The following is a 14,571-nucleotide window of genomic DNA, read 5'->3' on the forward strand; positions in this document are numbered from 1 at the left end:
TGGTAAAATACTAACTTGACACAGACCCATTAATAAAGGCCAAATGACATCCATGAAGGGTTGGTTTAAAAGTAGTTTAAAATATGAAGTCCAATAGTGAAATATTAATAATCGTGAAATATCCTGAACGTAGTTTATTTAGTTTATTCACCGTGTTACTTCTATTGCTGAAAGGAAACTGCTAAATGCTTCTTTACAAAACGTAATGAGTTGTAGATGTCATTACATTTAATGAATTTTTAAATCATCTGGTGATTAATAACAACTTCCAGTTAAGAAGAAATTCTAAATTATCTGTATAAGTGTTACAGCACAGAAACATAGTTGCTCAATGAGGCTATGAAGTGAGTAGGTAGAGTCTCTGAGGATGTCTTACTCTCAACTGCAGAAGTAGACAGAACATAACCAACTAGCTTAGGAAAGAACCCCCCAGCAGTTTGCATTTTGAATTTTGGACTTTTGAAGTTTGCCAGTAGTATTTCACATAAATAACTAGAACTATCTGTAGTCCTCAAGAATTTACATAAGTAAAATGGAATTAACATTTTTGGTTTGGATTTTGTTTGATGACTCACTATGATGGATATAAATTTGGAGGAATGAAGCTGTAATTGCTTAGTTGGGGAGTAAAGAATCTATATGCCTTTCTGGAAGTGGTACTGGTGAGTCTGTCCTTGTATTTAGTATCTTATTTTCCTAAATGAGATGTTTTTCACTAAAATTGTTATGGTGAATCATCTCTCTGTTAAGTTTTGTCTGTTTATGGATTCTTTCTCCTGAAAATTTTCCTCCCTTCCTCTATTTAAAAATACATAATAACAAAATAATACATTATCTTTGCATTTATTTATTCAGTCATTTAATCCTTCTTGGTAGTTACCGGTTTCTTCTTGCCTCATCACTCAAATTGGATGTAATGTGGATTATGTTAGAGTATTAATTTAATCTCTAGATATATGAAGTTCTAACTCCACCTTTCCAACAGTGAAAGGCAAAATTCGTGTACTTCAGTCTCTTTTCTAGGTACTGAAATTAGAGTTGGAAACATCAAAAAAATGTAGTTGCTGAGTTTTGCTTAGTGTTTAATGTGATTTAATCTTTGTTTGAACTCTTACCAGCAGAATGTCTCAAAAATCAATCATCTTTTTCCAAACCAAAGTTAATTTGAATCCTTAAGTAATGAATTCAATAAGCTTTCTAATGAAGATACTGGCACAATGTTTACTGAGTACTACAGTGCAATACAGCCTGTTTGTAATAGTAGTTTAAACTGGATTTGTATTGGTTTGAACACTGTTCTGTACACTCTAAAGTGAAAGTTGAATGCGTTAGTGCCTTTTCTGTACATACATTGTGTTTCACTGCAAGAAAGTGGTACACAAAAACGTAGCAGAAAATTTGCTACTGATTTTATGTGTGTGTGTGTGGGTTGTAACTTGCTGTTGAATTCTGCTTTGTATGTGGTCAGCGTACAGTGGACATTCAGGTTCTCTTAGGGTCCTTTAGGAAGGTGTGAAATTGCATATTATTTTTGATTTTAAAAATGAAACTGTTCTAATTAGGGGGAAAAGAATGCTACTTTCAGAAGGTGTCCAAGTTTTGGTGCTCTTTTTTGTTTCGGTTTTACTTGTGACAGAATAAGCAAAGAATGTGTTTCAGGCGTTGAATTAAAACCAATTATGTTAGAATTTAATGCATTTTTATTCTGCGTTAAACAAGAGAAGAGGTTTCAAAGCTTTAGCCTATTAAAAAGGAAAACTTAATAAATGAGGCCAGATATATAAATGGATAAATAAATGATTCAGAGCAGAATCTTTTTAGAGGTCTTAAAAGCAAAAATAGTGGTTTAAAAGAAGAGCTGTGAAATAAAAAATTAGTTAGAGAAGGTATTGTAAAACATTTGAGTTCTTGTGTATTTCATAAAAGTGCTGAATCACAACTGACTTGTGGCTGGCAAGCTAGGACAGCAGAGGAGTTCTTTTACATTCAGTATGGACTTAATATATGTAGGTTGGAAGTGTATTTTTTCCATTAGATTGCAATAGAGTGAATTGAGTGTATGTGCAAATATAAATAGCTATTTTTAGCATAGTGAGTCTTCCTTGGAGAGTTTGGTATGAAATTCTTGAGAAGCAGATGCAGTTATCTAAAAATAGCCCAATTGTGACATTTCAATTCACTAATTGAAAGTATTCCATAATTCAAACTTCAGTCATCTGCTAGACAGGCTGGTTATCATTTGATGTCTTCAGAATTGCATTGTTGTTTATAAAGTAAAGCCTACACTAAAATTAAAATTTGCTCATTTAAATAACCTTTGCTCTTTGTGTTTTACTATAGTTTAATGTGTTTTTTTGGAAATACAGAAAGGCAAACAAAATTTTATGTGGAGCAGACATGTATCATTCCCATCAAAGGAATCTCACAGAAAGTGACCTGAGAGTTCTGGTTTGGTTGCTAATGCTGGTTGTGGTTCATACAGTACATCGCTTGCTATATATGAATATATCCTACTTGTGGGTTGCTGGCTGAAAATTACTGCAGATGCCATTTTTTAAAGTTAAGAAATTCAGTTTCTCATGGACTGCTGATAGCATTTTCCTGATAAAATCCCAAATACTTTTTCTCTGCTATGGCAAAACTTTAAATATGGATCACTTATTTTAATTTTCTCTCCTAGCTTCTTCCATTTTTGTCCTGTGTCTTTATTATTAATGTGGACCAAATCTGTTGCACTAGGTTGTGGCAGAGATGCTGAATCAGAAATTCTTTCTAGTTCTACATCTCTATCTTTTTAATAGTTCTTGTTGGTCCATAGCTAACAGAAATTGCCCTTTTATCTGACTCATCTTTTTGTTCATAACGATTGGTAACATCATTATCCTTTCAAATTCACTACTTTATCCCTTCTCTATGGGTAAAAACTTGGTAGATTTTGTCCATGCTTCCCACGTATTACTGCCAGATTCCTGATGGCCTTTGCTATATCAGTGGAATTTTGGCTGGCAGAGATGTTAAGGCTTGGAGACTATTGCTTTAGCTGGTTTTGCCTCCTTTCTTTCCATCTTTCTCCACCAAGATGCTTTTGCTTAGTTTGTGTTTCTTTCTGTCATTGCCCCATCCATATCATTGCTGTCCCCTGAAAATTTTGCTTACTTGTCTTGGCTTCTTCTCTGTTACAATGTCAAAGTCAAGATTCTCACTTTACCATCATTGCCCCATGCAACCTTGCTCACTCTGCATCTGATCTCATTTCCCTGCATCCCCCAACTCGCATTCCACATTCCTCACAGTCCTCTGACTTTATTGCTCCTTTTGTCTGCCTTTCATGCACTCATTTTTGCACTGTCTTTCATGCTGCCTATGTGCCTGGAACAGTCTTTAGCATCTCAGCCAATTTACAGCTTTGCATAAATTATATTTAATAATAAGACTAACAAAAGTTCATTATCTACATTATTTCAATTAACTTTGTACCTGCATAAGCGGAAAACAGCCTGAGGGAAACTACTGTTAAACTTTGTTGTGATTTGTTGTGATTCAAAGGTACAGATTCAGGCATGACAGTTCTTTGATGATTCAGCATAAATTTATTTTTTTAACAATTGGGTAGGTGTTAGATAATTTTTTTTTTACAGTAGATTTCAGATTTTTCTAATTCGGAGATAGAAAATAACTACTTACTCCTGCTAAGTGCAACAGCCAGAAGGTTGTCATCATCACATTACCTGGGTAGAGATTTCTTACCCTGTGATACATTTTACTTTATTTATCTTGACTAATATGGATGTGGAAGGGCTTTGAATGCTGGATTAATTTCATATCTGCAAACAAAGTGTATCTTCTCTGTTTAAGCTTACTTTTAAAGCAACATACTCATCTGCTTAAAAAAAAGCCAGTGAAAGATAAGAAAGTGAGACTCTGCCTGTATCTGGGAAGTTTTCTTGGTGTGTTGGCTACTTTGGTATTTAGGTTTTCTTAAAATATTGAGTTGTTTAATATTTTAACTGCCTTCTAAATAGTAGAAGGGAGTTAAGGTAAAACTTCATGTGTTTCTACAGCATCAGTGTATAGCTGCAAGGCAGAGCATTCTGCAAGAATCATATGTAATTTTCCAAGTAAAATTGCATCTGAAATATATGGGGTATTTGGTTTAAATGGTGGCATTGATACTGTTCACAGCTGAGTTGTGGAACCAAATAGATGTGCCTTTACTTTGTTTTTAAATGATCTCATATATTCTGGAGATTATAATCCCGAAGGGTGGCTGCCATAGTAATGTGCCAGTCACCATGGCATCTGAACATTATGAAAAGAAATTGTGGGCTGCACAAAGACAATACCACCAATTCGTATTTCAAACTGATCAAAGGTGGGAGACCAAGAAGTTTGCCAATAAATGTAGCTCAGTGGATGGCACTAGAAGTTAGAGTTTGCTTTATACAAATTTTAAAAGGTTTCAGTCCCACTATTAGTATCATGTGAATTTATAAATAAAAACCTTAATACAGACTTCATCCATTTATTATACTAACTTTTTCAGTTGCATGAAGAGTATGGGTGTAGGTTTGTATTTCACTTGCCTAGTGAAATGCAGTTTATGGCTGTTTTATACAAATCTTTAGAACTTTTTCTTCCTTACAGAATTTTTAACTTTAAACTGAAACTAAGTCACTTCATGAAGAAAGGGGGTTTTCTGTGCTTGATTGGTAAATATTCCTAGTGTCTAAAACATTTTGCAGTCTGCTTTAGTATTCTATCCTAAATATTAAAAGAACCTAAAATTAAATCATTATTTAAAAGCAAGCTTATTTTATCTTAAATAACTGATTGTGGCTTGTTTGTTTGAAAGAGGCCTACTTTGGCATGAATTCCAAATCCAGTTATGATTTTAACTGCAGCAGTTTGTTTAATCAAACATTACCCTAATAAGTCTTACATGGTTCCCTACCCAACCAGGCCTGCCTGTAACAACTAGTTTACTCTGCGACGAGTTGCTCAACAGATGTCATTCTGGTAGAATAATGCAGCAGAATACTTGTGCGTTGGCTAAAATTACTTCAACTTTGATCACTTTTGTCCAGCACATCAGTCTGGCATTGTGCTTTATACCAACATAACACTTTACCGTGAGCATGCCTTTCAAGCTTAGAATAGCAGAGGAATGTTATTGAATTCAGTGCAGTTACAGATGAGTTAATGAAAGAAGGGAAATACTGTTTTTTTCATAATGCCTTTCTGTTGTACTTGGGACTTAAAAGGGAATTTGAGGAATGTGACTTCTGAGTTATTTATTTTTACTTCTGAAGGCTTTTTGAAAACAATATTACGTAGTTCTATTGATCTCACATTTCTGTACTTAAGTTTCACTGGTTATTTGAAAGTAGCTCATTTGAGAGTTTTATATTGTGAGAATAATATTAATAAGACTTTTTAGTTTGTGACTGGAGAATAGTTATCTCGCAGGGACAGTTTATCTGGGTTTTTAATGCGAGCAAATGAAAATAGCAAGAACCATATTTTTGTGATTACGGATCAGTATCGTTACATTTTGATGGGCTGTTGTGGGGTCAGTTCAGAGTAATGACATCTCTTTACCTTGACACTACTGTGAAACGAATACTGCACAGCAGGCTACCTTCTTGTTAAGAAGCAGTACATATACCAAGTTCTATAGAGTGTAGTCTTCCATTATTCCATTTTTCACAGGGGGGTGTGTGTGTATGTGCAACTATATAAGAATATACCATACATACATGTATTTGAAATTAATTTAAATGTTTTTGATAATTAAGATGTATTTGTGTGGGTTTTTTTTTTTTTAAAGCATGAAAACATGCTTAAATATGAGGAAGCACTAATGGAAAGTCCATTTTAATTGCTAATAAATACTTCAGTATCCTGTGTCTAAAAAATGCTTGTTTTATTTTTTAAATTAAAATATAGTTGTAATTATTTTTTTTTTTTAATAAACTGAAACATAGTTTCCAGATCAGTGTCCCAGCAAAAACTCCTGAACAAAACCAGGATTAACATAAAGGTTATTGGGTTTATATCTAATTTACTAGTTTTAAAAAAATAAGTAAGAAGAGAGATATCTTAATGAGTCTAACACATACAATGACTATAAAGCTGAACTGAAAATCCAACCCAAATATATGTCATGATCCCGAAATGTTTGGGTAAGGAACCCACATGGTCAGACTTTCATCCTTTAGTGAGATGTAGACTCAAGAGTTATAAGTAATGTATTTTACTCTGGGATAATAAATTGAAGTCATTGTTTTCCACTCATCTGTGCAGAGTATTTGTATTTATAAAGCTTTAAACTGATCATATTGAAATTATTATCCACCTAGACTATATATAAAACTATACAGAAATGTGAAACAATGCTTTGCAGTTTTTACTAGGGGGCACTTTTATAGTATGAAATACTCCTCCTCCTGCTCCTCTTAAGTAGTGAGAATTAGCAACAACAATTGAATAGGTGATCTGAGAATTGGAAATACAGTAAGAGCACTATACGTTGTGTTTGTTGTCTATAGGCCCTGAATTTTCTCAGTCATATTTATTTGTGCCATAAAGAGTCTTTTGTAGAATGTTGCCCAAATTAACATTTGTGAGCAAGTGTATGTGTGGAAATCCCTGCCTCACCCCACTTTGGATTACAGTGATTAGAACAGTTCTTTTACTGCTTAATGTCTGCACGTGTATCCTTCATGCATGTATTAATGTGCTTGGTCTATGTGCAAAATTTGAAAGAAAGGGTCCATGCAGTGTTTATCTCTAAAGATGATCCAGAGAAAATGAGTTTTGGTGCCATGTATTCAAACCTCAGCTGTGGTTCGGTGATGAAGTTATGGCAAGTTCTGATTTGTAGGCAGGGTCAAGTTATATAAAATGTCTGTGTAGTGGATTGCTTAGTTTTGTTGTGTTATCTCCTTTTAATTAATTGTTGTTTCTTTCCAGTTGACAAGTGAACAAACAAAAGCTAAACAAGGCATCCGAGGATAGTTTTTGGAGTAGACTTGGCATTTGCTTTAAGTCAGTCTTACTCATCTGCCTTAACTTTTGGTTTAATGTGTCAAAGACTTGGTTCTTGTGTCTGTTAGCATTAGACTGAACAACAGGCCTCTTAGAGCTGGGAGTGGGATGCAGAACTTCTGACTGCCTCAGGTATTCAGTGTAGCCAAGGGCAATGCAAAATACTAGTAAGATGAATCAAACCTTTTATTGATTTGAGGATGCTTTTCTGGATGTGTTACAGGTTGTTGAGATCTGTACTTAGAAGTAGACTGATACAGGTATGGGAAGACCTTTTATTCCCATGTAGCAGTTTTATGGAAAACAAACCAAAAGCCAACATTTCTCTCTTTAAGTGGTTTGTTGTTCACAGTTCTGGTCCAGATGGGCAATATATACATGGGCTGGTTGCTTGTGCAGTCTTGACATTCAGGTATAAGATATTATTCAGAATTTGAGATATCAGTCTCTAGCCCAAGTACAAAAATACATCTTTTTGTCATTTAAATAATTGCTTATCATTATCATTAAACTTCTGATTAAATATGCCAGCTTTTTTATCCCTGTTAGTGTTTTTTTGTGGAGTTACGTAACTCTTGTATTTTGCAGCATTATTCCTGTATTCAAAATTTCCACCTCTCTTCTTTTCCCCCTCCCATCCTTCTGACAACCATCATGTGAAATGATTAATAATATCAACTTTTATCTTAATAGCAAAAGAAAAGGGCTGATGTAAAAATTAGTTTATTTGCATTTTGTTAGTAAATATTTGAAACGTGTTGTCTTCATTGAAAATGTGCTTAACTCATATTTTCATGTTTAATAGACTCACCTTTATTTTTGGGTCCCATTTAAGGAACTACTGCAAAAAATAGATGCATTTCTCATTGCCTTAGATATAACATAAACTAGTGAAACCTGGAACAGAATTTTTGTTATTACCTTCTGCTTCCCTTCAGTTTCATTACTTTGTAACAGTTTTTACTGTGAAAAATTGTATTATGAATTCTTTTACACATTTATGATGCTGAAGTAATAATGAATCATTGTGAATGATATTTTATAGATTTAAATATTTTTCATTAACATTCTTCAATTGCTTTTGACAGTACTGTCTGAAAACCTGTGAGTGTTGGGAAGAACCTATTTTACAATAATTAGAAAAAAACCCAGAACAAAACACCAAAAAACTTGGGATTATATGAAAATAATGCCATTTGCCTGTATTGCTTTTGTTAGAGCAAGGTCTGATTTTTTCATTCTTTAATTCTTTCACCAGGTAAAGAGGAATGTCTACGACCTAACTAGTATCCCTGTTCGTCACCAGTTATGGGAAGGGTGGCCGCCTTCTGCCACAGACGACTCAGTAAGTACCTTTGGTTACAATATTGGATTACTGAAGCACGTGGAAATTATTCATGTGTATCAAGTTCAGTACACGTTTTTGCCAAGGAAAAGAAATGTTTACTCTGAGGGTGGTGAGACAGGGAGGTTGCCCAGAGAAACTGTGACTGCCCCATCTCTGGCAGTGTTCAAGGCCAGGTTGGACACAGGGGCTTGGAGCAACCTGCTCTAGTGGAAGGTGTCCCTGCCCATGGCAGGGGGTTGGATCTGGATGAGCTTTAAGGTCCCTTTCAACCCAAACCATTCTATGATTCTGTGATAAGTTCTTAGACTGAAGCAACACTGCACAACATTTTGGAAGATGAAGAAGTATACTGCAGTGAGTGAACTTCAGGGAAAAAGTCCTGGTTTTTACATGTATTCTGAGTACACATGAGGTATTTTACTCAGTTACTTCACCAGTATGCTTAAGCCTGTGTCTGGCTTCAAGCAGGAGGTGTTCCTGTTAAAATCAGTGGAGAGCTTCACTTGCTTTTCAAGTATCACTCTGGTTCTCTCTGGACAAGCAAGAATCTATGGATATTTGCAAGATTCTGTTTTAAAATAGTAAATAACATTAGTACAGTACAATATGTATTCAACTGTCAAACATATGTTGCAGCTTTTAGAATTACCACTATTTAGAAATGCAGGGAAATGTTAGCTGAGATCAATATGAACCCTCGTTGACCGAACCAGCTGACTGTGAATTGTTTACAAATTTGGGAAATTGTGGAATTTAACTGCAGAATTCCATTAAATATTTGAGTTGCTCCCTTGCATGGTTGTCCCTACAGTGTGTTTTACAGCATATCTTTCAATTTTGCTCAGATGATATTATTCTGGTAGTATATTCCCAATGCCAGCTAGTGAGGTCCACCTTTATGTAATAAAACAACAAAACAACCCCTAAAAGGCTGAAATAATGATGTAGTTATGTTGTAGGTAGATTTTGTGACCTGAGAAAAATGCAGAAAAATTAAGTATTTCTACTTTTATGAAACTCACTTCAACTAGGATTTGAACCAGAGTAGTCTACAAAGTGAAAACAGAATTGGGCTTTGCTTTCTCTTCATATTACCATTATCTTTAATGCATTACTTGCCTGCTCATTTCTATTCTTTACTTGTAAAGGCAGAACTGCTATTTTGTATTGCTCTGGAGAAAGTATTTATGCCAATAAAAAAACCCTAATAACCCAAACAAGCAAAATAACACAAAACAAAAAAAGGCAAAGGCTGTCTGAATTCCTGATACACTCATGAAGTATGTCTGTGGTAGTGTTTGCAGAAACAGTAGTTAAGTTTGAGAGGTGGGTAAATCTATGTCCGTGTATTCAGGAGCATATCTAGGGCGATATGCAGGATTTGAACTAACAGCATGGTGTCATGTGGTAATTACAGTCTTTGGAATGTGGATCCATTTTAACGTTTTATTAGTTTACATTAGCCCAAAAAAGAATTGGAAACTCAACACTTCTAATCTGTTTTCCCACAGCTGTTAGGTTTTCCCTTATTCCCTCCCCCTGCTTCTTTTGAATAGGATACCTCACATATGTAAAACTCATAAATCTGTTTTAAGTCTGTTTTTACAAGTGACATTGTTGCAGGTGAATTTTTCCCCTTTTCATCTTTAATGAAATTGGTGAATGTTGAGTCATCTGCTCCAAAGCTCACTGCTCGAGTCTGGTGCAGCTCAGACTTGTCAGCTGTGTAAACAGATTTGAATGTGTTACCAACAAAAATATAATTAATTTCTCTCTAAAATTAGAGGCCATAGCTTACTATTTATAAAGATTTCATGTTAGCAATAACTGTCTGTGGTTCAGTGATCTGAACATCTTTTTCCATTGCAAATAAGAAATATTCAGTACTAACTGCTTTAATAATTAGCCACGATGTCTGTAGTTCAGTGGCAAATTTTAAAATCACTTCTTCCATCACGAGTTTTTAATTCGCTGCATTGTGTAGTGCTCCACTGCAATTAAAGAGTTAAAGAAAGACTTGATTAAAATACTTTTTCATTTACATGTTATGCAGCATAAGAAATACTTTGTAATACCACAGGAGGTTTTTTCAGTGCAGTTCTCGTTAACCTTTGGCTTAGCAAACAGGACAACTAAATAGACTTCGCATAATTGGATTCCTGTATCATCCCGAGTCTCTTATGAACCTGACAGACTACAGTCTTCTGACATTATCAGGAAATTTAGTGGAGTCAATAGTCATTTAAAACACTGTTGCCTCATCTCCCTTCAGAGTTAAGATATGTTCTCTGTGCGTACTATCTAATGAAATATGGGATACTGTATGAATTGCCGATAACTCTTTCAGATCCTTTTTGCACACTTTCACCAGGGAAATGGGTATCAAAACCTCCACATGCAGGAGAATGTTTTCATGCTGTGACAGTTTGATTGTGGAAAACAAGGCATATGTACTCTATGGAAACTAATTTCGCCATTTGCAAGGACATATTTTTAGCTTTTATTGTGCCTGAATAATTTTAACACCATAAATTATATCTATTCTGCTCATTAAAGTTCAAAGTAAATGGATGAGTTTTAAATCATTCTTTTTTAACAAGCTTACATAAGTAAAACTTTGATTATATTAAAGGCTTAATTTATCTCTTTTGGGGTAGATATCATCAACTGATATAATCAAGTCTTGAAAATTATCCCAGAAAAGAAATAATTATAATTTGGTTTAAATAGATTGAAAGTTTGCTCTCAATTTTTGTTTTGGATTTTGGAACAACCTAACATTACTGAGCTTGTGAAACGAGAACCAAGCCAGAGAAATTTACTACAATTTCTGAAATTTTTGTCTTTGCTATATTGACTGAACTTCTAAACTTCCACTTGTAATTACTGCTATTGCCAAGTGGAATGAGCAATCTTCAAATATGTGTGCACTTAAAAAACCCCCTAAATCTGAGATAAGTCATAGGGGGTATTCTGTTACAGCTTTTACATGGAAACATTGTGATTTAATTTATAAGTACAGATAACCTTTTGGGTGTTAGTTTTACACATTTATGTTTGAAGTAAAACTTTTTTCCCCTATGAGGACACTGGTTTTTGGTTTATTTCCATAGGATGAGGTTTTGTCCCTGATGTTTCGGGTGATTTTTGGTAGCATAGAACAGCAACACCCAATATGAGAAGGAGGAGAGAGGTTGCTTTTGTGCTGCTTTTGTTCTTGGTATTTGAGCTAGAACTTTTTTCTTAATTGGTTCATTGTTTTAAGTCATTTCAGCGTAGCAATGAGAAATCCCCGCTTCGTAAAAGTAATGACAGTGAGCTTGCCAAAATGTAACATATTTCTGCATTAAAAAGATGTAGAAGATTTAGGATGTGGTTTGAAGAGGGGAGAGAGGCAAAGATAGAAGATGAAGTGCCCTGTGTTGTTACTGTGCCTCACACACTGATACTGTACAGAGGAACTCGGCATCTGTCGTTCCACCCACTGTCGGTAACACTTTGTTTCCCTGAACTGTACAGTTGGTCAAGACCACATATCCTCATTTCAAGTAACCATGCTTCGTGGTATGGAGAAGCATTGGATATTAGTTTAGGCAGAAGTAGGTATATACTGACAAGTCATTTTGCTGTGCTGTGGAGGGTCATTTCAGACGTGACATATGTAGCTGCTAACGTGTTGAGGTTCTGCATCATACCTTGTGAACATAACCACCTTCAGTGCTGTGATGGCTGTAGCAGTTGTGGTTTACGTTCCTTTGCTGAGTTTAATAAAGACTTCCAAGTTATAATCAGAATTCTCAAACGTTTATGTATGATCTAATTAGCACTGCTGTTATATTTAGCTATTTCATTGCTAAGTCCTAAGCACAATCTGTCTGCACAGATAGAAATTATGAATGCTGATAAATAGTGTTCTGGTTCAAAGTCAAACCATTTATGACACTTTTTGGCTGATCTCCAGATTTTTGACGAGGTTGAGTATTAAGCAGCTGAGTAATTAGTATTTGGGAGTATATATTTCTTTCCCTTTCCAGGTCTTATAATTCTGAACAGAAAGTTCATTACCACATGCTGTCATTTTGATATGAAAACAAGTTGCAAGGTTTACATACACTGGCTGTTTAATTGTAATGGATGCTATGTCTGCATTTACTGGATTGTTTGGAATTTTCCCCCTGGAATTGATATGAATGAATAGTCCTGGCAGAGCAAGTGCCTATTGATTTGAAATGTAAATTTGACTATATTTAAATTAGAATACATACATCATTAGAAAATACTCAACTCCTTCTTTTATCTGTGTAGGAATATAATAATTATAATTTGGATTGTCTATAATATTAATTATTTTGTATGTTACTTTCCTTCCATCAGTTGCTTGCAGTAGAGTATATCTGGCAGGATCCTTTTAATTTAGATAAATAGAAGAATACTTGCAGTCTGTTTTGTTATGTGGGCTCATAAATATGGTAAAGTTTCAATTTAACATTTATATTACAATCCTAATTTAGTAGCAAAAATCATTAAACAGTACCCAGTCTTGGAAGTTCATGGTAATCTATGAAGCAGCACATTCATCATCAGTAAGAAATAGAAAAGTAACTGAATAATTCCATAAAGAGTTCCTAAATGTCTTTATTATAGATAACCTTCTGACTTTGACTTATGGCTTGCTTGGATGTTCCTATGTGGATGAAAGTATGATGAATTATCATGTGCTTTCCCAGAATAAACAAGGAGGTTACAGTTGTTTTGTCACAATTCTTTTTTTAACCTACCCCCTTGTCTATTTTCTCTTTATAGAAATAAAGATAAAATGATTGGGAATAATTTCATTTATGTAAAAATTGCCATGTCAGGGATAATCAGTTTCATATTATATTTGTACATTTTCATTGCAAGAGGATTTATTTAGGATTGTCCAATTTTCAAACATAAAATAACTCAGTTGAAGTGATCTGCACCTATTGCGTTGCTTTTGGGAAGGTTTTATTTCCTTACTGTATGGTAATGAGTCTTCTGGAAGTGTAAGAAGTCCACACTGAATAACAAAACCTATTGTATCATTGTAATAAAAATACAGCAGTTATGATTTTAAAAAAATTCATGCACAAAACCCCCCACCTTGGAAAAAAAACCCAAAACCCCAACAACCAAAACCATCCCCTCCCCCCCCAACTTTTCAGTTTTCAGCATTCTTAACCACGTTGGGCCCTGATGGAAAAAAAAGTTTAGGTTCTGCTCACAATTCTGCATCTTGAGGCCCAGTTTTATTGTTGTTTGGTTTTTTTCAGCTGTTAGGAATCCTGGAAGTGGAGGAAATGGGAAATGCACTCTCTGCTTCTGTTTGAGATAAGGATATTTGGATGTCAGTAGCCATGATCTCAGAAATCTGGGAAAATTAAGATCACCTTTCTTAAAAGGGTTTAGTTTTTATAACTCGTTTCATCCATTTGAATTTAAATGTTTAGTAAAATCACAGAATTTTAAGACTCTCATGTCTCTTATGAAGAGCAGCAATTTGGACAAACACAGGTGTATTGGGAGTTAGTGAGGTGGTAAGAGTCTGGTTTATGACTATTCTGGTGGGCCAGTGCATTGTCACTGATCAAACAGAAATTTCATCTTTGAGAGCAGGTGCTTCTGTTAATCTCTTATCTTTTGGGGAAGGAAGACACTTCAAAGAAGTGCGTTTAGAGGGGAGTGCAGTCAGCTTTAGCATGTATCATCTGCTGTTTTCATAACCACAACTTGTCTAAAGTGTTGACGGTTTTGCCGAGAGAATTCTCCCATCTGAAAGTACAGAGTCTTTAGAAGAGCAGGTCCACATGGAGCTTTTAATGTGTCATGGAGGGCTTAAGGAAAATTCACATAAACAGTGTACTATATAAAAGGCAGATAACTTGTGTTCTGCATGCCTTTTCTATCCAGACCAGTGCTACCACTTACTGTTCAGAGTTGTGCTGAACACAGAGTTTAATTGAAAGGACTCAGGTTTCTTCATTATATGTTTAGAGCTTTCATAGTAGTTTCAGGATATATCTCAGGTTTGCTCTGCTGGCCTCTTTGGCTGGTTACAATGTCTTCTAGTAGAGAATGAGATCAGCTTATAAGAAAGTTATTTTGGTTCTTTGAATTTTCAGGTTTCCTAGATACATATTTGAAACTACAGAGTA

General features: G+C 34.9%; 1 protein-coding gene across 1 annotated transcript in view; it reads left to right on the forward strand.

Annotated features, from left to right (window-relative positions):
- FAF1 (Fas (TNFRSF6) associated factor 1) overlaps positions 1-14,571 on the forward strand; it is a 164,078-nt gene that overhangs the window by 76,351 nt on the left and 73,156 nt on the right. The window contains exon 8 of the mRNA XM_010019353.1: positions 8,306-8,392. Coding sequence (XP_010017655.1) covers positions 8,306-8,392 — 87 coding nt within the window. The remainder of the gene's footprint in view (positions 1-8,305; positions 8,393-14,571) is intronic.

This window comes from Nestor notabilis, unplaced genomic scaffold (assembly GCF_000696875.1).
Source record: "Nestor notabilis isolate BGI_N333 unplaced genomic scaffold, ASM69687v1 scaffold2668, whole genome shotgun sequence".
Lineage (NCBI taxonomy): Eukaryota > Metazoa > Chordata > Aves > Psittaciformes > Psittacidae > Nestor > Nestor notabilis.